The 23,072-nt window shown below is 44.7% G+C and overlaps 1 protein-coding gene across 1 annotated transcript in view; it reads right to left on the bottom strand.

The window, feature by feature from the left end:
• LOC112571819 overlaps positions 1-23,072 on the bottom strand; it is a 42,551-nt gene that overhangs the window by 3,890 nt on the left and 15,589 nt on the right. The window contains 1 exon segment of the mRNA XM_025251126.1: positions 2-1,771. Coding sequence (XP_025106911.1) covers positions 2-1,771 — 1,770 coding nt within the window.

The following is a 23,072-nucleotide window of genomic DNA, read 5'->3' as shown; positions in this document are numbered from 1 at the left end:
GAGAAGTTATTGCTACGAAGCCTCAGCTTCTGCAAGCAGGAGTTGGCCTTCAGCATGTCCCGAATGTGCTCGCAGCTGGCGTCTCCAACGTCAAGGAAGCTCATGTCCAGATCCTCCAGCGTTCTGCACGAGCTGAGGGCGGTGATGATGACCCCTGACCCGGCCATGTCTAGGCCTGTGGAAGACAGGTTCAGCTGTCGCAGCGACTGCGTGCGACAAAGCATCTCCGCCACAGCAGCTGCGCCGGCATGGTCCAGGGCGTTGAGACGAATGTCGAGAGACACTAGGGACGAGTTGTCTGGCAAGGCTTCGCAGATGACGGCCACGTCAGCGCTGCACAGCTGTGTCTTACCAATCCGCAGCTCCAGCAGACAGTCGTGTTGCCTAATGACCTCCGCCAGCGCCTGCGCACGGAGACCGCTAAGGTTATGTCCTGTGACGGAGGCGTTCATCATCACGGGACCGGAAGGCACCGTGAGGATGTTGTCACCGAGGTCTGTTTCCGTCATCGCTGAGCACGATGCCGACAGTCGAGAGACTCGCTTGCTGAGACGCCGGTCAGCGAGACGAACCCTCTCTAGTTCGACCACAGGTCTAAGAGTCATGCCGTCAGGAGCCAGGTAACCCACTTCGTAAGAAATCATCTTCTCGTCGGCCATTATCTGGGTGTCTTCTTCACCATCGCCACAACCGTCGCCACTCCGACAAGGGATATCGTGGATCAGCCTGTCCAGGGCTCGCATGGCGTCCAGCACGCGCACGATCTCCTCGTGCTGACCCGCCGCCCTAATCACATCGATGAATCCCGCTAGTTTCGAACTCTCGCCCTCTCCGATGACGTTGGCCAGGCTCTCGCAGATCAACTTGCGGTCCGGATGACCCCTGAAAGCCTGTACGTCCATCTCACCGATGACCCCCGCGACCAGCAAGTCGTCCAGCAGGGGAAACGGGTCAAAGCGCTGACACAGCAGGTCCACCACGCTGTGCATGATGTGCCGCTGCCGGCAGAGGTCGGGGCGGTCGCCGGACCTGCCTCTCGAGCGGCCAGTCCTTTTCAGAGTTAGTTCCGGGGACAGGGCTTTCTGCCGCTGGCTTTTGTGATGAGTGTGGGGGAGAGTACTGTAGGTGGGGGTCACGGTGGCCACGTTGGACCTGGCGCTGTGGGACAGCGTCCCTCCCTTGCGGCTAGAGGAGAACATGCTGAAGGTATCCAAATACTCCCCGCCGTTGATTCTCTCCGCTTCAGTTGCCGTTACATCCTTGTGGATGCTGTTGTTGTTGCTGTTATTGACGGTGGGCGGAATGATCCTGTCGTTGGTGGACAGTCCAGTTTTGAGGGCCGCGCTGAAGGCGGAGTTCACGTAGATGGGTTCAGGGTCACCCACGACCTCCGCACCATACTCCTGCCCACCACCTTCAACAACCAGTGAGTTGCGCTGCGACCCGCCATCCACAGAGCTGCGGGGGTTGTTGATGGAAGACGACCGGAAGAGAAAGAGGCGCGGAGGTTTAGGCGGCGCCTTCAGACTGCTGCTGCGGCGCAGCACGGCCTTGTCCACCACATCCGGCAGACTCGCCTGTGGCGGGGGGCCCAACCTGTCCCCGTCGGCATCGGGATCCTGGCCGGCCCGCGGGTCCCACTCGGGGTGCAGACCGAGTCTACTGCTCGTCCCGTTGGCCTTGTGTGTGACCCGTGGTTTTTTGTCAGTTCGGCGAGTGGACAGCTTCCTCCAGAACTTCCACGGTGGAGTCTGTGACCTTTCGGGAGGATCTGAAACCAAAGGAACAAAATTCTTTAATTCAGAACTAACTTCGAGTATAAAAATATTAATCTTGATTCTCCTAGGGAGCACTTATTTTTAGCTGCGCGATCCTCATCTACACTTGACGATGCTGGTAATAACTTTTTTTTTATTAAAATGTGTTGAGCTTCTTCAGCTGGTTCTAGTACCACCAATTAATATCCCTGGTCAGAAAGACGATTATTTCCAGTTAACTACTCAGTGGCGTAGGAACCAGGGGGGCAGCGGGGGCAGCCGCCCCCCCAAGGAAAATACAGGGGGGGCAGGAATATCCTTTTGCCCCCCCCCCAATATTTGAGACGTAATTCCTCACAAAGAGCAAAGAACAGAAGAAAGGTAGGGGAACGTAGAGAGGAGACGGTCATCACCGTGCGAGTGCGAACGCCGTTCACTGTCAGCAGGGAGTTTGCCCCCCCAACGCCGAACATCTTCCTACGCCACTGCTACTAAAACGAGGCATTAGACGACATAGCTTCCGGTTTATTCACATTCATTGTTTAGGCTCGCCGAGACTAACAGCTGATCGATTCGCAAGAGGCTGAGCGTTGGTCTTGGCAGACAGACAGCAGTCCACCATACACGTCCATGGTTCTACCACTATGGGAGAAAGGAATGGCAGGTGAAAATACATAAGAAATGTGGAGGTAACCATACCCCCGTCTCTATCTTTCTATAAAAGGCAAGCATTGTCAAATCCATGTATGTCTAAAGCAAACTCGAAATTGTCTGTTAGCGATGACCTTAACAGTTTGTTCACAATCACAAGAGATGCCTGTTGTTGACGACAGAAAATATAGAGAATGACTTTGTGATTTACAAATCACTGTGCAATACAGAGCCACAACTCTACACGTAAACACACTCAGGGGAATGGAAGGGAGGAAGAACTATTCTGTTCATCCACTCCCACCCTAGAGCTGCATAGGCCAATCAGGCATGCAAAGAGAGTAGGAACTAAAGGCCGGAGCCTGAGTGATGCTCATCGATTTCTGGACATGCGCAGGCTCCCTTCCGACCCCATGTGAGTCATTCTGGGATTCCCACATTCAACATGTGCAGGCGCGGGTGAGCGCGTGGTGCGCGTGCATGAGTTTCTCAGGACGAACAGCATGCAGTCATGTCTCTATTTACGCCCAGTTCCACTTTCCCAGAATGCAATTAACGTGGGGAAGTTCTTGTATACCACAGACATTAACAGGCTGCAATGTTCCTCCTATCTGATGACATCGCATGCAGGCGGGTTACACACAGCCAGATGTTGATCAAAGTTGTGGGAGTGGAAACGGCGATGATTGATGACCTCTGCACTCCAGGCATTAACGAGGTGCTTTTATGTCTCTTTAGACATCAAGCTGGGGTCGGCAAGTGGGGTCACCATGTGTTGTCATCCACCTGCATACAATCGCATGCATACAGAGGAAGGGAAGGATAGAGTGGTGAGAACAAACAAAATTTGTCACGGCTGATGGACTGAAGGAGAAGAAACACATCTCGTGGGATTTGTATCTCCTTTACCCCATAAATAAAACTCGCTATAGAGCTCTCTGATACTTGCAATCCTTTCTCGGTCTGGCAAGAAAGTCTGAGTTCACAAGCCAACCACACACTTAAGACGATTCACACATTCAGCCAGGTTCTCCCTGAAAGTCCAATCAATACTGGAACTTTTCAGGAAAGGAGAAATGGCCCGTTGTTGGATATTTAATCAGAGCAGGCTAGACTGGCAGTCTGGACACCGCGGAGAGAATGATATCTTAGTCGATGGAGAAATAATCTGTTAGAAAAACTAGCATCTGCTGGACAGCGTCTGAAGACTTGAAGGACAACAGGATAGATGTCTGAATTTTGAACCTCCACATCTGACAGACTAAAGATATTAAAAGCTTTATCTGAACCACCATAACAAACACTTGTGTAGATAACAACAGCGCGATTCTCTCGGCGTGAAACTAAGTTATTCCATAAAAAAAATATTGGAGAAAAAATTCACTTACACAGAGAGATGAACGTATGGGTCCACTGCACGTGCGTTTTTGTTTTTTTTTTTTTCTTTCTTTCTTTCGCAGAACTGCTACAGCACTCGCACACTTAAGTTGCCATGACTAAGATACTTCCAGGCGCGTCCTCTTCAAGCAGACGGCGGGTGACAAAGAAAGCGGGGTAGCCTCCAGCAGGCGGGCCGTACTACCCGGGTATCACACGGGTATCGCATGACACGTTGTCGGAATGAAATATCTCGCACAGCAGCTCGCATAGGACTACACAACCACTTCGATAATGGAGTCTGGGCTCACATCTGTGTCAAAGCATGGAATAACTTCGACACTCCAGGTCAAGATGTAACAGGCACCTACACAACCGAACTGTGGAACGATCGCCAAAACAGACATCACCTAACGACATTCGGCAGTTTAAAGGAAGGGGGATGCCTTGTCACTGTTCTGTAATGTTAACACGACAACAACCATACAAAACCTAATCCGCAGCACCACCCTCTCTCTCCAAAGAGGCGACCTCTGATGCTCGCACATCTTTGAGGTTTCCAGCAAGTGCACGGCATTCAAGATGGGGTCTGCCACCTTCCCACGCTAGAAAAGATGTTACGAAACCGATAACTCTTGTCGGGAAGTAGGGTTTTCACCCGCGAACATCAAGAAGATAAAAGTCTATCCTGTTTCACGCGGAGGAAAGTTTCTGCCGTGAACATGTACGAGTTCTGACGAACGAAGACAAGGGTAACATTCGTTGATGCCAGCTTGTCGATGACTGCAATGTGTTTCCTGATCCGGCAATGGATAACTGCTCTTTAAAGTCAGCACACACTGCTAACAGAGTTCTGTCTGTGAGAGAGAGACAGCGACAAGTTCGCAAAGACAGCAACAAAAAATAAATAAATAAATCACCGGATGTTCAATTTGTCTCGTTTTCGTTTCCATATTTAGAAAGAGCAGCCTCGCTTTCAATCGATGCCTGACACTGATCTGGACTCCAGTCTTCTCAAGTGGTGAAAAAAAAATTAGAAAAATCAGCATCAAACATCAACTTACAATGGATTTGTGGGCTTGCCCACGAAATGCCCCGGGCAGGAAATAATCAAAGCAATGAGCTGATGGTAAGGAGTCGACAAACACTGATCTCACCAGAGGAAAGGCCACGTGGTGTACAACCTAGCTGGACACAGGGGCTACATGCATTTAATGCTGAAAATAAAACTTGTTATATATATTCTGATGTTCACATAAAATAAACATTACATTACTTAATTCATTTATTGTATTTCATAGAAATTAATCCCGTTTTCTTCCTGAGACCTTCGATGCAGCCTCGAACGGAAAATCCAGAGACGAAGCTGTTAATGAGGAACTGATAAAACAAGGAGTTCTGGCACTTCCCCCGTATACATCTACGTGTATAAGCAAAGCCGTTAATGAATCATTGATATGAACATGGAATTCTGGCAGTGCTCACACTCCAGTGTATATGTATAAGTAAAGCCGTTAATGAGGTACTGATGTTAACACGAGTTCTGGCTCTACTCCCAGGAGGATACTAAAAATAGAACACGAGGTAAGTCTCTACTAACTTATTAACAAAAGTGTGAATGAAACCAAGTATGAAAATAATCACAAATTCACCACATCACGCCTCGATTCCATTTTTTTTTTGTGTTGGATACTCCATCATTCTCTGGGGGTCAACAGAGGTCACTCCATTGTTCTGTTCAGTGATTTACTACAACATTTGATTGTTCAGAGTAATTAGCCTGTGTTGGTAGTAATGGTCAGATGTCAATAAAGAGTTCGAGTACCTGTCTCTTCAGTTCTCTCTCTACATTTCTCTCTACTCTCTTAGCATCTATATCTAATTTCTCTAGTTCTTTCTCCAATTAATTTCTTCTCTAGTTCTCTCTGTAGCTCATTCTGTAGTTGTCTCTATTTCTAGTTCTTGAGCTCTCTTTAGTTCTATCTCTACTTCTATCTATAGCTCTCTTTAGTTCTCTCAATAGATATCTCTCGTTCTCTATCTAACTTTTTCTAATTCTCTATTCTTTGTCTCTCTGAGCAATATGCATGCACACACACCAACACACTCAAAAGAAAAGAGAGGCACATGCAATGGGAAAACCCGACCCTAATGGAGACCAATTATTCCGTGGTTTTCCTACTTCGCTTGATCACCTCTGAAGCACCGCAACACCAGCATTTTATGGGTGTAATATTGACCCTCTGCTTGGCTGTCAACACTCGCTCTCGCCTGCCCCTGGCTTGATTGCTAATGGCTCTCAACGACAACGGTGCAGTGGGTCATCGATAGGTCACGCGACTAGAGGATGAAGGTCCTTCTACTGCCACGTGACCGTCATCATGCCCTGCCTCCTGCACTGGCAGCCCGTGGTCAGCTGGTGAAATTAGCTCATTAGCAGACTGGCCTTTAGGTCTTTACACATGAATAATTGAAGTTCACACACACACACACACAATATATGGAGAGAAAGACTTGGTGTTTAAGAACACAATGTTTATCATTTAAAAATAATTTTCTAGTTTTAGCTCCTATCCCTTCATTATCCACACTAAATATAACTATTAAAGTCGATCCACCAGACGTTTTGTAAAAATGTGTTGATGGGAGTTGCTTACAAAGAACAATGAACCCGGTAGTGAAAGGTTACTGTCATTTGCTGAACAACGTTATCCGGTGCAGACATCTTTACAGCCTACCTGAGGCAGGTGTCACCTGTTGAATTATTAATAACAGTATCTTAAATGTCTTACACTTGTCATGTCTTCAGACCTGCCAGGTTAAGTTAGTTTTCCTTAATCTGTCAAAAACCATCATTTTAATTTGGAATTTTCAGTAAGAGTTTACTAGGTCTACTGTCTTTACCTGTTACCTATATCACTTTTTAATAATTTTAAGGTTTTGTCTCTATACCCCAAGGAGTGTTTTCGTCTGAATGTGTCGACTATACTTCACCTGTGGTTACATTGTATTATCTCCACATCAGCGGCAAGGATCAGTTGTGAAGCACAGAGACACCTTATCAGGAGGCAGACTATCGATGTGTCAACAAACTTCACGATCACTTGCGTCACTCGGAGGTTATCAGGAAAGCGCGACCTGAAGGTTTATTGCCTCCTCAGGTCCTCACACACCAACAGTAGCTAGAAAAAAATACGAACTACTTTTCCTAAATGTTAGCAAGGCTTCTCGCCAAGGAAAAATTGATCTCCACATACAACATTGACAAGACATTTTTAATCTCGCCTCTTCCCGTGCTAAATCGATCTCGGTTCTCCTGATGAAGACAATCACTTCTGGGTGTGTAGGTGCACATCATTGTCTGCTCTACATATGGCGTGTGTCAGCAGCAGCAGCAGCAGCAGCAGCACAGGATGTCGCGCTGCCCTTCATCGATTTTCGAGGACTGGAGGATATGCAGCATGTCTGCGCCTGCGCCAAAGTGATGGCGTTCACACGCTCTCCTCTTCGATCACTTCTTCCTGAAGCGATCCAGCAAGTGTTCTTGGACTTGAGTTCTTCACCTCCAAGACTCGATAAACAGCAGGTGGGACAGTAAATCAAATTCACTGTTCCAGCTCTTACCCATAGACCATCTGTCTTTCCAGGGCTTAAAAATTTGACATCAAATTTGTTAGTTCACGATGTCTCACACACAGACACAACATAAAAATCCATATCGACATATCTTTATAAATGCATGTATCTGGACGTATGTAAGTACAGAAATGTATCTACATAAATCAAGTAGATAGTTGGATAGGCGGATAAAGAGTGACAGAAAAAGCAAACGGACAGATGAGTATACAATCTTAATACTGTGGTCTTTAACTACAAATACTTTCTCTGGCGGTCGGTGTAGACGGGTAGAGAACTGTCTCGTCCACAGATAAAATATAAATATATATCCACTACATTCCGCGACACTGTCATGGCCTTACCATGATGTCTAAATAAACAAAGGCAGACGAAAGATGTCAAGAAAAACACAGCCCACGGTCGATAGAGAATCTATGCACCAGGGTTCGCGTCCTCAAATGCGCTACAAGATGGTCGATGCAAGTTTTTTTATGATTGCAAGCTTGTTAAGATGTTTTTTAGCAAATACAAAGAGCAAAGACATTAGTCTGTGGTCCTTGGCACAGAGAGAAAGATGAATAAGCGATTTCTTACGAAACCAAGAGATGAAAAGAGCAGATATAAACAGAAGAATAGACATGACTCAGCCGTTTATCTATACTGATGGTTTCCTCAAAAAAGATAAACATCCCATAACAATTCTCGTGCAACAATTATGTTTCATCGCATGTCTAGCTAGTTTTAATTTAAAGGGTTCTGATATTTTTTAAATTTTTTTCTTTATTTTTGTAATGTTTTACAAGGAAATTGCCATCTGTGGGTTTTACCATCGATGAAATTAATTAGTAAAAAGGCTTTGATCCCCGCAGAAGTGCTTTGTCACCAGCTCAAGGAATATTGAGAAATGTGACTAGTGGCCCGGCATCTGGCCAGGCTGTAGCTGGTTGTCAGGCAATAAATTATTAATGTGAGTTCTTTGTGTAGTCTAATATTTTATGATCGGCTTAGCTGACTGTTCACCAGGCGCCAGGCAATGTGTTGTCGCAGTCGCACCCAGAGCTAGTTTCTTCTCAAGATCATCCGACATGCCAGCTCCAGCAAACACAAGTCGGAGCAAGTCCGACATGTTGGTCCGAACAAACAAAGTCTGACATCTGTGATTAAGGAGATAACAGAAAACCACGATTCTAATGATAAGCCACCAGACTGCAAACAGGTTTTAAAAAAATTCCTTGGGGATGCATCGAATTTTGTGTAATAAAAAAATTATGTGAGTGACGGTCAGTAAAAATGTTTGACGGGTTACACCGCACACAGCAACGGAGGGAAAGATATCTTATATATCAACAGACTTTTACTTCACATGATTTATCACACCTTTTGAGTATCTAGTAAAAGCTGCTCACCTGCAAGTACACGATAAAAACCTTTCATATATTACAACACACCGAGAACAGAATACTGCAGGATGAAAACAACCCTGATGCTTTCTTTTCTTTCATATATATATATCACTGCCATAAATCTTAACCCTGACGACTGATCATTGCAGTAAGAACACTTTTATCAATGTAGAAAGTAAATTCTTCTATATATCTGTCCATCTATGACAAAGAGAGAGAGAAACTGAAGACAAAACAAATCAGTGCAGTTCATCCTGCTGAACTAAATCTTACTTGACGTGTACATCAGAACTGTCTAGAACAAACAACTAGCCCCTTCGATATCTGTATTCTTAGGAAATCAAGAAATTCGTCATGGAGAAAGAGTAAATATGTTGAGGAAATTAACGGAAATGTTAAACGTCCATGTATGAACTTATGAACAAACCTTCGTGTCCATTCATTTTGGGTCAAAAGCTTTGAGTATGTCAGGTATGTAAGGGTATTTCGCAATGCACTGGGAGACTGGATTTGCTCAGATGCAAACAGAAGCTGATGCCACAGACCTACGCTAAGACGACTTAGTCGCAATGACAGTCAACTGCCTGCATTTCTAACATCCAGACTTGTGTCAGTGAGAAGAAATAATGCTTCTGGCATTGTCATCATCGAAGATCAATAAAAACAGAAGGTGAGTTTAATTCTTGTTCCCTTCATAACAATAAAGAAATTTTAAAAAAAGATCGAAAAACAAGTGGATGGCAATAGGCAGCCAAAGAACCAAACATGGCACCTACCTAACTGAAAGACTTCTTCATTTCTGGGTATCAACACATCACTCGGCTTCGGTTCCTCCAACCTTCTCGGTCTGCTGGGCAGGTCAGCACCACCCGGTTTACCCCACTGGGTAGCTGAGCACAAGAATCTCTCCACATTGCAGAGCACTGCCAGAGAGCATGCAGTCATTCTCTTCTCTTCAAAGACTACAGAGGCAGGCTGGCGGCGGCCACTCGCTTCACAAAGGGGGAGGAGGAGGCGGAGGGTCCAGCAGAGAACTGCGATGCTTTGGTCTACAGGTCCCTCGCGGCGCACTGGCAAAGCTACTGCATCGCCAACAATGTTGTCTACCTTGTGATGTCATTACCTAGACACTTCCGCTCCGGTAAAATGTATGAATATGATATCTAAACCCTCGTGCCCACATTCCTCGCAATTGTCAAGCCGGTGATAGCCGGCGGAATATTTCCATTCAACGTCGACAGAAAAGTGAGTTTGTACTTATTCTCTAATAATAAAAATTGTGCTTAAAAACAAATTATCGGGAAGCAGGTCCACCATTTGAAAACAGAATGGCCAGAAGATTCGAAACTTAAATTTGTTTTGGCCGCAAAACAGGAAGTCGAAACAACTGTTTCACGTTTTCATTGAGGCTGTATAAATGATAGTATTTGACACAAGAAAATGTAGAGGCATGAGATATATTTTTTGTAATCCTATGCTTATTATAGACTACGATTTCAGCGGAATCAACTGCAATGAAAATGCTTTGAAATTTATTGTATCTATTTAAAAAAAAATACCTCTCTCTCTCTTTACCACACTCCAACATTTCTCCCTCTTAGTTTTTTATTCATGTTGGTGATGTATTATTTGTTTTATAACATATTCATTTTTTAGGAGGAAGGACATATATATATAACTAATTTTCTTTTAATTATTATTAGCATGACTAATTGTCATTGTCCCACCCTCTGCACATCGCCTGGTGGAACCACTGCCAAGCGAGACACGCGTCAACCTGTAGCCGCGGCGCCACGACACGGACCGCCTGCGCGCGCATCGCACATCGATTGGCTGTCCGTGGAATCGTCGGTCACGTCGGTCACAGCATCATCTACATCGCGGCTCTTGCCGCCGGTTGCAGCCGGTGACAGAACCACAAGTGGGTCGGGGGTAAGAACCCGGTATGTGGGAGGGAAAGCGTGAGTCACCCGTGTAGTGTTCCATGTTCCACGGTGGTCTTGTCACAGACCTGTGTGACAGTCCAGCTCTTCGCCTCCATAAACCTCGGTAGTGAAGCCTCTTTTCTGCTATCACTTCTTACCAGACACCCAGGGTGGCACTGCACGTGCTCTCCGTGCTGATGTGTTTAATCTATGTCGTGATTCATCCAGTACACAGCTGGAAGTATAAAATGAAGTTGAAAGAAAACCGTCTTCTCTGTAATTTTTTTTTTTCTTTCCGTAATCGGGAAAGAAAACTTAAGCAATTAAAGTCTAAGAAAATTCAAACCTGAACACACCCGGAGGTAGAGAAGGCGCGGTTTGTTTATTGATCTTTCCATCGAGATGAAAGGAACTCGTCCTGAAACGCGGCCGCGCTAATCGAGCCGGAGGATCAAAGAAGCCGGCACAGTGAACAGTTTCCAGTTAACAGCAAGAAACACAGGAAAGTGGCTTTTGTTATCATAGCTACAACAGTTAGCTAATCAACAACAAGGGTTAGTTGGAACATGGACCGTTAAGCTATGGACATAGTTCAGTGGATCCAGAGGGCAGTGTGGAGGTAGAGGGGGATGTTCTCCTTTACTGAACCTTTTGCACTCTTCGGTGATCAGTAGATCTTCCACAATAATGTCTTTCTCTTGGAAATATATGATTCAGGGTGGAAGGGTGGCAGCGGGTTCTGAGAGAGGTCACTGTGGGTCAAACGGGTGTTTTTCCGCGCTGTTTAAGATTGAGTATGATGATGTTTGGCTCCCTCGTCACGAGTGAAAGACCGGGTTGGGGGATCTTTAGGTCCTTCGATTTTTTTGTAATTTGTATGAGCTTTATACAAGCAGAGATCGGAAACAAGCACTTACGCCGAAAAGACATCAGCCAGTCTTAGGCTGAGTTGGTTTTTTTCGGGAATTTTATTTTCAAATCCAGTTTGAGTAGGTGTTAAGAGTAGGTCATTTTGCCGCGTGCTGCTTCCAAAAAAAAAAAAAAAAAAAAAAAAAGATTGATGGCGAAAATAACACCAAAAATAAAATTAAAGTGCTCTCATTCTCTTCTCATCAAACAGTCGTTATATCCATCAGCACTACTCCCATTTCAATGAGTATCACTATCGCCTCCATCAATCACGTGCCGGGGTATGGGTGTCGAGGCGTTAGAACAGATTTCAGCTGCAAGGGTTTAGGGGGGACTATTTCTTAAGTTCTGCTCCTGAGGTGTGGAAATACATATGTCCCTTTATCTTTGCCACCTTAGTTCTATGGCTGATGGCTCCCGCTGTGACTACATTTACACCGGAGATATAAAACCTGCCAACTGCCTGCACACTGTTCATATTTCTTGTCTCTTCCTTCCTCTACTGCTGCAGATGACACTTAAGACTTGCTCCAAGGCTTTCATGAACAACCTAATTAAAATATGTATGTTCTCGGGTTGCGAATTACCATTCTCAGCATTACAGCTGTGGTATCCAAGCGAGACAATTTATTCTTTGCCCGAAGGAACGCCGATGGGTGTGAGGCAAACAAAATCTGTGGAGTGTCTATAGGACCTGTCAGACCACACCACCAGCCACTTCTGTGCAGAAAAAAATGCAGTTTACAAACTTCTTTGCTCGAAATTTGTTTTCAGGTTTTGACTCATTTACACATATTTACGACTGTGTCACAACGGTCTTTCTTCTCTTTACATCATGATTACGATACCGGAAATGACTTGCAGTCGGGGCTAATAACAGGAAACGAGAGGTTGCGGAGATATGCCTCTTGCAAAAACCAAGTTGTCAAGATAATTAACAAGATAGTTTGCCGAGAAAACAAGAATAATACAGCACATTTTTTATATTTTTACTAATTTTAAAAATATATGAACAGCTGTATGTGCAAAAGCTGTTTTCACATGTATGAGAGTTACCTCGAGACAGAGAGAAAAATGTGTGAACTGTGTACTTCCGGTATTGTCACGTGATGATCATATAGGGTTTTTTTCTTAATTCATTTTTATTCTGCTTAAATAAAATCATGTTTTGGACAACATGAAATATAAATCACGCGGAAAAGGCTGTTCATCACGAGTTACTGCCGCTGCTGCTCTTCTGGGCGAGTGAAAGCAAAAAAGTCAGCAACCAGCGGGATTCGCTCCTGGAGTCTACATGCGTGTCTCGCGCTGTTGACACGGTCGGCTGACCTCAAACCACGACAACAAGTCATCTGAGACACTTTTGTCAAAAGCTCGGCTTCGGTACATGAATATGAATTACGCACGAACAAAACTACTGCCTCCGAAGTATGAGACATTAACCGCAAACCACGAGGTAACATGACCTAAAACCAGCTGAATAACCTGGTGTTAGAGGGAGCTTATTCCCACCCCTACCCCGAACTTTGTCAGAGGGGTGTGATTAATGGTGGAAGACCCCAGGCCGGGTGTATCTATAGCCAACCTTGGCTATAAAGTTAGAGGCTTGGGGTCGGCAGGGGGTTTGCTGGAGGACATGAAAATTGTATCAAAGTATGAAATATGAGCAGTTTATCTGACAGGTCTGTCTAAGTCATCCACCTGGATCCAAACGACCTGTAGCACGCCAGGACTCAGGATATTGGGACTGATTACAACCAGAGCTGACTCACGACTTGTCCATTGCCATTCATTGAATACCCTCGTTGGCTTTTTGTCAGAGAGGTTGGAAGTTCAACGTGTCAGAACTTCGGAGTAACATTAACAGGATAGTATGAGTCAACAATGTAAAAATCCCAAACAATTAGTCCTATACCATTGCTATCATCACTGTTTCAGCCGTGAGTTGATTGTGTTTGTTTAAACCACGTTCAACATTTCGACCAAGCCAAGTCAAAGCAACAGATCCTTGCTTCTGAAGGAGGAGAGATAAAGCAGTATGACAAACAAGACAACAAAAAAAAAAGGAAAAAAGAAAGGTTGGAGGAATGTGTGCAAGTGTGTACACCTGGAAAACAGGATGGCACGACAAGAATGTTCCCATGCGCATCCCAGCTCGCTGCCGACAAGAGCAGACCTCCCCAAAAATGAAGTGGTTATATGTAGCAACACTTGCATTCTGTTGGCGAAACATTAACCATGGAGCACACACTGCAAATATGCAATCAGTTCAACGACCCTGATGGGCGACTTCTGCCCTCGGCGCTCTGGAACTTCAGAGAAAAAAGTTTTATTTCTAGAGGGGAAAGCAGAAGAATCCCTATAAAGACCTCACATCACCATTCAACCATTTGGCTAAAAAAAAAAAAAATCGCGAACGCAAACATCTTTCGGAAGGCTCCGCCCACTTTCCTACAAAAAACATGTGCAACCTCTTAGTGTCAAAGCATGCTTCCTAGTAGTCTGGTATTTGATATTCAAAAAATTTCCATTTAAGTCTAACATTTTTACAACGCTTTCAAAGTCTTTATTTCTGTTTCACTTTCAATCTTTACTTTGTATTTCTTATTTTGCAGTTTCATTTGTTCTAAATGAGACTGGTGTGTTATGAACGGACCCCTGCTAAGACTTTTTTCATCCGGGTCTCATGGCGGTTGAAAGGGGGGAGATCGTCCCCCGCAGCTTCACCTCAACAAGATTACTGGCGAAATTCCTGTCTGCAAAGATTTCATTCACTTTCAGTTAAATTATCCATTAAATCATCTTTGCTGAAGACGGGACTGGGTGGAGGGGGACTTCACATCGTATACCAACGATTTCATTGGAAGAAGAGAATGTCTGGGGAAGACTATATGAAGACTTAGTGGGATTCAGACGCACACTGCTCACCCTTTGCTGAATGTTTTATGTTTTATTCTGAGACCAGTCGATAGTGCAGCCAACCACGATCTCTGCAATCAACTCTGAAATCTCAAAAACCGCTAAAAGCATCTCCCCCTGTTTTGACCATCACCGAGACAAGCTGCCTCCTGCACTTCCCCTCGGGACACACAGGACGTGTTCGTGAATGCTACTCACTTAGCCAGTATCTTGGGAAAGTAATCTTCTAAGTCGATTCCCAATGCTTCCTTCTTCACACAGATTTAACTAGTGAGGGCCGCCATCTCGCCTGGCAAGCCTTCCATTAGCTCACTCAGAACTCGCTTGCTCGTCCCTAGAAATGGCTCGCGTGCCAGACTCCAGTTCTTCTTGGACGAAAGAACACCGCCACCTCGCCTTCAAGTACGTTTTCCCTCGCTAATGTGAGAACGTGCTCACCTTCCCATCATGCTCCTCTTCTTCCTTCTTCTCTTCCTGTCTTTATTACTCCTTTTCGTTTCTGATCTTATTAGCCTTTGATGAGGATGTCTCACCCAGTCGTGAGATCTGAGAAGAAGACCAGACCTTTGCACATGTCTATGATGTGGAGGAATTTTCTTAAGATTTCTATTTTTTAGGATTGTGCACTCAAAGAACTGGCGAAGGAGGAGAAAAGGTAGGTCTTAAAAAAAAGATGAAACAAGAGTAAGGACATGCACCTGGTGACTGAGCTAGTTATCCCCCACACACCCTACCTTGCTAAACAACTGTGTGAGATGTGACCAAGTACCTCCTAGAGCATGCAGGCTACATGAATATGATTGATAGTATCAGTACCGCCTACATACATGACACATGGCCGTGAAAAAGCCAGTAACAGCAGGCAAGGTGAGGACAAAGGTTAGTTCCAAGCTCTATGAAAACCTTTCGGGGTCGTCGAACCTTGCAAAATGCTAATGTAAGTGGTTTTCCTTGTTCACGACTTGCTCCGGGGCAGATTGTCTTGGACTGACGAAGGCTTTGTTCCTCCCCAGTGTACATGAATTCTGAAAGACTTGGGGTCAGCCAACGGTCTTTCCTGAACACCATCCAGTTTATGATCCCAGGTATAATGAGTGACATTCAGAGCACAACAGGGCGGGGACTGTTGCAATGACTGTTTCAGGACAAGGAGTTTACGCTTAGAAACCAGAAGAGGATACTTTTTTTAAAAAGCAGGAAACAATTTAAGTGATCGACTGAGAGTTGAATAAGCTAATGAAGTCATGGTCACAGTCCTTTATATATTTCCTCTTATGACTCTACTTTCTTCTGTTATTTCCCTGATCCTCCAACTCGGAAGTTTGCTGAATTCGCTTCTCCAAGTACCTGGTCTGGCGGAATCCAGTATGCGGGAACAGCATCACAGCCAAGCAGTCGGGTAGGGAGCCTGGCGAGTGAGAGGATGGAAGGTGAGGGAGGAATGAGGATGGTGTTTGCACGCGGGCGAGTGCATGCAGATGAGGTCATGCAGGAACCTGACAGGTCAGGTCAAAAACTCAAGGACAGCTGAATGCTGACTTTGCAACCTAAGGTTCTAGAATTATAATGGGGTGTAACGGGTACAACAACAAGCAAACTTTTCTAGTGTTGAAATTTTAAACTTATATCGAGTGTAAAAATATTTTTTTATCTTAGTCTACATCTCAGCCAGGGCGCATGATGTATGTGTTATCCACAGCAATAGTCAGACCTGGTGAGTCGGGGCAGAATTGTACTCAGGGTGGGGAAGGAGTAAACAAAATGCATCGTGATTACCTCCCCAAGGTACCAACGAATGTTTTCAAGTCGAAGTGAATCTTTTCCTGAACATTCTGAATACTTCTTAAATGCTCCTCCTAGTCTCTAGATTCCTCCTCATGACAGTCAGCGGCCTGCTCATTGTACCCGCTTGGGCGCAGGTTTTATGTACCCAAGAAAGGCACAACGGAACTTGCGTATTCCACTTCTCTGTTTTCAAAGAACACTGCTGGAAATAAAAGGAGTATTTAAAAAAAACTTTAAGGCAAAAATTGATGCTTAAGTCTGGCTGCCAATTAGAGGAGCTGTGAGGGAGTCTCGATTACGATGGAGGGCTTTTTGTGTGCCCACCCAGAACATGATGTGCCCACCCAGCACGGGGAAAGGCAAATTCTTGTCTCTCTCTCTCACATGAGTCACTCCACATGTCGGCGGAATTTAAAATTCAATTATAAAATACACAATCAGTTAAAAAACAGAAATAATTAAAAAGTTAGTTTGGGATGAGGATAATGATGCGAAGTTCCAAAGCAATATTATGTAAGAACCATTGAGAGAATGCCTCGTATAGGTATGTAGTGCAGTTCCCAACTAATGTTGATTTAATTATTACAAAGTTCAATGAAGCTTTAAGGAAGGCTTCAGATTTGGAGCTTTTTATATTCTTGATGGTGGAAACTTCGTCAGGCAATGAATTGCTGAGATGTGTGGTGACTAAGAGAAAATATCTGGTGGAGGGTTGTTGGTGTGTGACGATGTGCAGGGAAAGTGTGTGAGGCAGGCAGAGATAGAAAGATGACCCAGGGTGTGGCGGTGAGAGGGAGGTGAAAGGTGTTATTGGGGTTAGCAAGTGGGTGTGCAGCCTTATAATCTTGTCTACTACATTTTTGCTGTGTGTGCATATATCAGTGTGTGAGAATACAGGTGAGTTACGAAGGACAATTGTATATATTTGGTTATACAGATTTGAGTAAGTTCTCGCACCCTTGTTGTAGCCAATGTGCTTCAAGCAATAAAAGATATTCTGTCATGTCCGTCTCTTTCTCATGTTATTTTATGTCTCCTCTGTTATATTCCTTCACGAGTGTCTGCACGTTTGTGTGAGCGAGTGTATGCACCCGTTTGTTTCTCCTTATTATCAAACATCGATGACTACGATAAATATGCGTCAATAATCTGTGCCTGTACCCAGGATCAGACAAAGAGGGCACCTATTTATTTCTTGATTGCAAATGTTTGACTTTGTAATTATATTATCGATGTCAATAAAAAAATAGAATTCAGAACGGTTACTGAATGTCAAGGAAGCCCAACACAAACATTCCCCAAACCAACACAAGTATTTCTCAGAATGGATAAATGTTTACTGTTCGTCAACAGATTGCTGACGAGATACTGAAAACTTACTTGTGGTGTTTCGAGTAATAAAGAATGCTAGGGTATGTCTATAAATGCTGGGGTATGTCTATCCATGGTCGGGTCTGTCTATAAATGCATACCAAGCTGGGTCGTGCAGGGTGCCTGGCGCCCTGTGACTGACAGTAGCACAAGGTGATCAGGTCGACTTGTTCCAGCCAGAAGACTTCACATTTTTTCTATGAACTCCTGGCAACATGTGCTGCTCTATTCTCAGAAACACTCACCCGCTTGACACGATCACTGCAGGGGTTATTGTAAATGCCTCGCTATTAAACTGATATCAGTGTCGCACCCGATTTGAACCCTCTTCCCTCCTATTCCTCTCTTTCTTCCCTCCTTCACTCTCTCTCTCACACAGACGCAAAGACATTCTCACACACTGATATACTCGCATGAACAAATACAGATTTACACCTACCACAGATTAATCTATGAACATCAAGCATATGCCCGCGGGCACCCTTTGATAAATATACGGTGCATCGCGCATGCACAAACATTCATTGCTGGAAAACTGAAGTGTATACAACATCCTACAAACGTTTGGAGAGACCTCAGCAAGAATAATTTCTCGCTTACACGCATGTTGTCAGCATGTTTGTGTGCATGTCCGCTAAGATATACTTGCTGTATGTTTTATGTGTCTGTGCAGCCTCCCTTCTTTCTATCCGCGATCCTCAGTTTACACAAGTCTAGACAGAACTCCTATCAGCTAATCCTCACCCTTGTCCCCTGGCTTCTCTCTACTATCACCCTTAACAACAGGTAGGTGTAAGTATACCTTCCCTCTCACACTCCTAGTCTGTCTTTTGTTTACCACCACTCAAACCGCTCTTTGTTGATCTTGCGGAAAGTAAACTCATATTGGAGATGGCAACAGAAGGCGACTGTTTGTAATAAATAAAGCATTTTCGGCCCTACACTCAAACACACAGGCCCGAACACACACACACGCACACACATACACACACACTCAAACATAAAGATAATTATGAATAACAAACAATATCTTCCTCATCCCGTTCCATAAGACGGATCAAGAATTGATGATAAATATAAAATATTCAACTCACCCACAAGTTTACGCAGCAGCGACACCGCGTCGTGTATTTTTGCCCGACTTCGCTCCATAGCCACAGTGTAGACTTCAACAAGCACCTACACCAAGCACCTACACCACGCACCTACACCAAGCCAGCCAGCAACTGCGGTGTGGGTCAGTCAGTGTTATCTGCACGGCACAGTAGTCACAGTAGTCGCATTCAACTAGTCACCGCTTCCGACGCCGCAATTATGTGAGCGCATTCTCACGGAAGGCATTTCCTTTTATACAGGAAACCTTTCCTCGGGGCTGCCTGGTGTCCCTGGGCCCTCGGTCGCCGGGCGCATTAACCTGACTGTTTTCTCCTCTGTATCATAGAGCCCCTCCGCCGCTTCCGATTACCTATAGCAAATCGCTCCTACCGAGACTTTAGTCGAGCTCGTCTTGTGGTCGAGTCGAGAAGAGACGAAGAATACCAACGAGTTTTGGCTGGAGCTTTTCGAGAGTGCCTGTCACGGATTCGAACACGGGTTGCCAGTGTTTTCAGGAGCTGTAGAGTCAGGAGCCGTGAATACCACAATTTTAATGGGCAGTTGTTACAGTTTAACTGCACATCCAATGAAAGGGAAGCGGCCCGGTTGTGGTCGAGCTGGCGAGAAAATAAAGGGCAGGGCCCCACCTCTTTTGTACTGAGTATCCTCTCCTTCTTCCCCCGCTCTCTCATGCTGTCTGGTTCAAAAGTTTTAAATCCGGCAGACGAGCCGAACCTTCAACGCTGGAGGGGCGAGGCCGTCAAGGCTGACAGATGCCACCTGTGCCTTCAACTGTCGAGAAAATGAAAAGGTACTAGGATGTGGATTTTAGTATTTCCGCTCATTAGTTTCATTATCGGGCTCTGTGTCACGACAAACGTGCACAGGTCCTGTTAGAATAGCGGTTGGTTGGCTGGTTGGTTGGTTGGTTGCGTTTTACACCGTGCCAGCTACTAAGGCAATGTCACTGTTGAAAGATAACTGAAGATCGATGATCGACAATGACTCAAACTTCTTTAGGTTTGTCCAATTAAATAGTGTTTCTTTCTAGACACATCCTTCATCTTTATTCTACTCCAACTTTGTCCTCACCGGTGACTCAACCTTTATGGTGAATATACTAATGTCTTCTCTTGTGATTCCTTGGCTTTACTAGTTTCGAATTGTCTTCAAAGAACCATGAACCAGGATTTGGTTTCGGTACATGGCATAAAAAGCCACTGGGTAAATTGTTTAGTAGTGAGTGAGCTCCTAAATCAGCTTCTTTAAACTCTAGAGGTGCTCTCTTCTTAAAGTTACGAGAGCCATTAAAAGCGCCTGAGATGCGATTCATCCGAGAGTAATCATCCACTCGAGCTCCTCAAAAGCGCTGAGGTACCAGTGGTTTTCCCCAAACTCCCTTCGCTCCCCCCAACTTCCTCTCTCCTCCATCTATGTAGGTGTGAATATATGTGGGCGGTTGACCTCGGGACTGACTTCATTCAAAAAGTTTCCGGATCAGAGAAAGCTGGCTTTTCCTGTTTGACTCACTGTCTCTATAAGAAGCCAGTCGTAAAGATATTCAAAGGATAGAAAGTTATATTCAGAAGACTAGGGTCGCCAGCATCACTTGTATAAATATACCAAATATACCAAAATCCTGTTTCAATCAAGTACAGGTTAGGTTATAAAATGTTCAGTTGTATTCTCCTCACTCAGCGACCCACTGTAGTTTGCTGCACAACGGAAGCAAATTTCAGACAAAATATACCAGGGATTGTTCGTAGCCCGGGCGTCGATCACATGCTGTGAATTTCCCACAGTATTTATACATGACCTTTTGCTGCGGTGGTTATGATGAGGTCAAAAGTGTGGCCACAATCTCTGAAAAGCAAATACCTCCCTGTCTACCCTTCCAAGAACAAACGCACACCCGACAGATACAGCAACTGTGTGCAGATCACCCATGATAGTTCAACGAACTTTGCGCGCGTGCGATATAGTGTTTATTTGGATTCTGAGCAATTCACGAGGCGGATAGAAGGTGAATGACTACACAAAGATTAGAATCAAGGTATAAGACTCCGACTTCCTCCATTCTACTAAATTTCACCTATGAACCCATTCCATCAGTTAAAAACACAACTGCTCGCTCTCTTCCATCGGTAGCAACACCCGCGCTTGTCTGTGAAAAACACTGGAAATGAACTGGAATTTCTTTCACCGAAACAAATTTATTTTTTTTTACGATAAATAAACGTACAGACGAGGTCAAGGAAGCGAACGCTACAAACGGGTAAAAAGAAAGAAGACAGGAGGGGTGAAGGAACACCCGAGCAGATTTATATCGCAAGAGTATAGCTGCCCTGCACCCAGACCATGCAGCCTCCAGCAAACCTAATGTGTTTTTCCGGTGTTTGAAGAGCCTGGACGGTTCAGCCCGGAACTCTCCCTGAAATCGGAGACGCGTGCGAAAAGGAATGCCAAGGATATTTTGTCTGTGACAGAAACCTCGAGAAAGAATGCAAGTTTGCTCTGATCTTCAGAGCACCTCCAGGCGGCACTAGCTCTTCCTTTCTTTGTCTTCTGATTGTTTCAGCCCCAAGATTTTTTTGGGGGGAGGGTTAGAGAGTAAGTAGCATCCCCTCGGGGTATTTTTTCCTAGAGCAAGTGCTGGGGATTTTTGTTTTCTCCCCTGTTTCGAGTGTTATTTCCCTGGCATTGTATACAAGAGTGCCCAAAGCATGGTGTATAAGTGTTTCCAAATATTGTTAAGCGATCCAAGTGTTCAATTTCCTGCTTTAGAATGGTTCAGTGAATTAGCTAGATGGATCGAGAGGAAAATTAAGTGAAATTAACCGGTCTGAGAAGAGAAGATAAATGCAGAAATAAGGTATCTCCGTTAATGAAAGAGGTCAAGGGTGAACAGAACAGATAAAACTGAATGTCAGGATCGCTCTCATGGGTTTGAGCAAACGATTATTATTCCTCTCTCTTCTCTTCTTGGAAGAAACTCCTGCCTGTACGGGGAAAGAGGGATTTACACAATGAGAAAACGGGTTTGTTAGATATACACTGGCTTGGGTACATGACATCACATGACCAATAATCACATGACTGTTATCTACGCTTCTCTTATGTCGTCTGGCTGTCGTCTTGGCAACGTTTCAAAACCTACTTGGCGTCTGGCGTTTCCCGGATGTGGATTTATCACCAGGGCGTGTAATTTTGCTAGTATTGGATTGGGAAAACTATTTTCGACAAACATCTCCAGCCCACTGAATAATTAAAGAAGCTAGATAACCGTTAACTCAAATGTACGAGTACATCAACGCGTTTCCTGCAGCGCTTTAACGAGGATAACGGGATGAAGGAACTGATTTTTTTTTTTTAGGTGGTGGACATAATTGAATAATTGATTTTAATAAGGATGACAAGATAACTTTTTTCTAGCTTCATGTTTCGAAACTGCTAACGTCACATCGCTTACAATTCTTTTAAAAAAATTTAAAAGTCGCTTCAATCAACAGAACCATGAATGATACAAACAGCGAAACCGCCATAACTGTTTCATATCCTACTTAGACGGATAGACAGACTTTATATCGTAAGCAAGATGTTACTTTAAACAAAACACTTTACTGTAAGTCCTTTTATGTTTTATTTTCTCTGTTGGGCTGACCCAGAAAACGGAGGGGTCAGGCAGTACGCCTAAGTTGCCGACTCACACGAAAATAAAAAGATAACAAAATAATACCTTGCTGACAGGTAAGAAACGCTCGCAAACATTAAACAAGAAAAAAAAAAGTGGAACAGGAGGAAATCCGGGAGAGGTTACAGCGCCCTCTATAGCATGATCGCGATGCTCGGAGCGAACTGTGCTCGTCGCGGTGATCGCTCCACCGAGTTGTTTAATTGCTGCTCGACTGGTCCCAGAAGTCACCTGACCAGACTCAGTCTGTCTTAGTAATTAAGCGAGACACGTAGCCCCAGGGCAGACGTTTGTGGGGTCTCTGACCCCTGAATAAACAATAAGGCTTGGCCGGATGTGGTACCCGAGAGTGCCGGAGCCTAACGAACATTGCTATGGCGCAGTTTGTTTGAACTATGCTGACCCCTGGTTGACCAAAATAAATAAGGGTGAGGGTGTGGGGAATTATGTACAGGGTTGGGTCAGTCTTGAAATGATGGCAGTTAATGAGGTTAAGACGAAATACAGCTGCGATACTGTCGTCGTGAGTCGGGAGAGAGTAGTGCTCACCCCACGCCGGAGTTTTGCGTGG

This window comes from Pomacea canaliculata, linkage group LG9 (genome assembly GCF_003073045.1).
Source record: "Pomacea canaliculata isolate SZHN2017 linkage group LG9, ASM307304v1, whole genome shotgun sequence".
Taxonomy (NCBI): Eukaryota; Metazoa; Mollusca; class Gastropoda; order Architaenioglossa; family Ampullariidae; genus Pomacea; species Pomacea canaliculata.
Note: the sequence above shows the minus strand (reverse complement) of the source record. Positions and strands in the feature narration are given on the sequence as shown.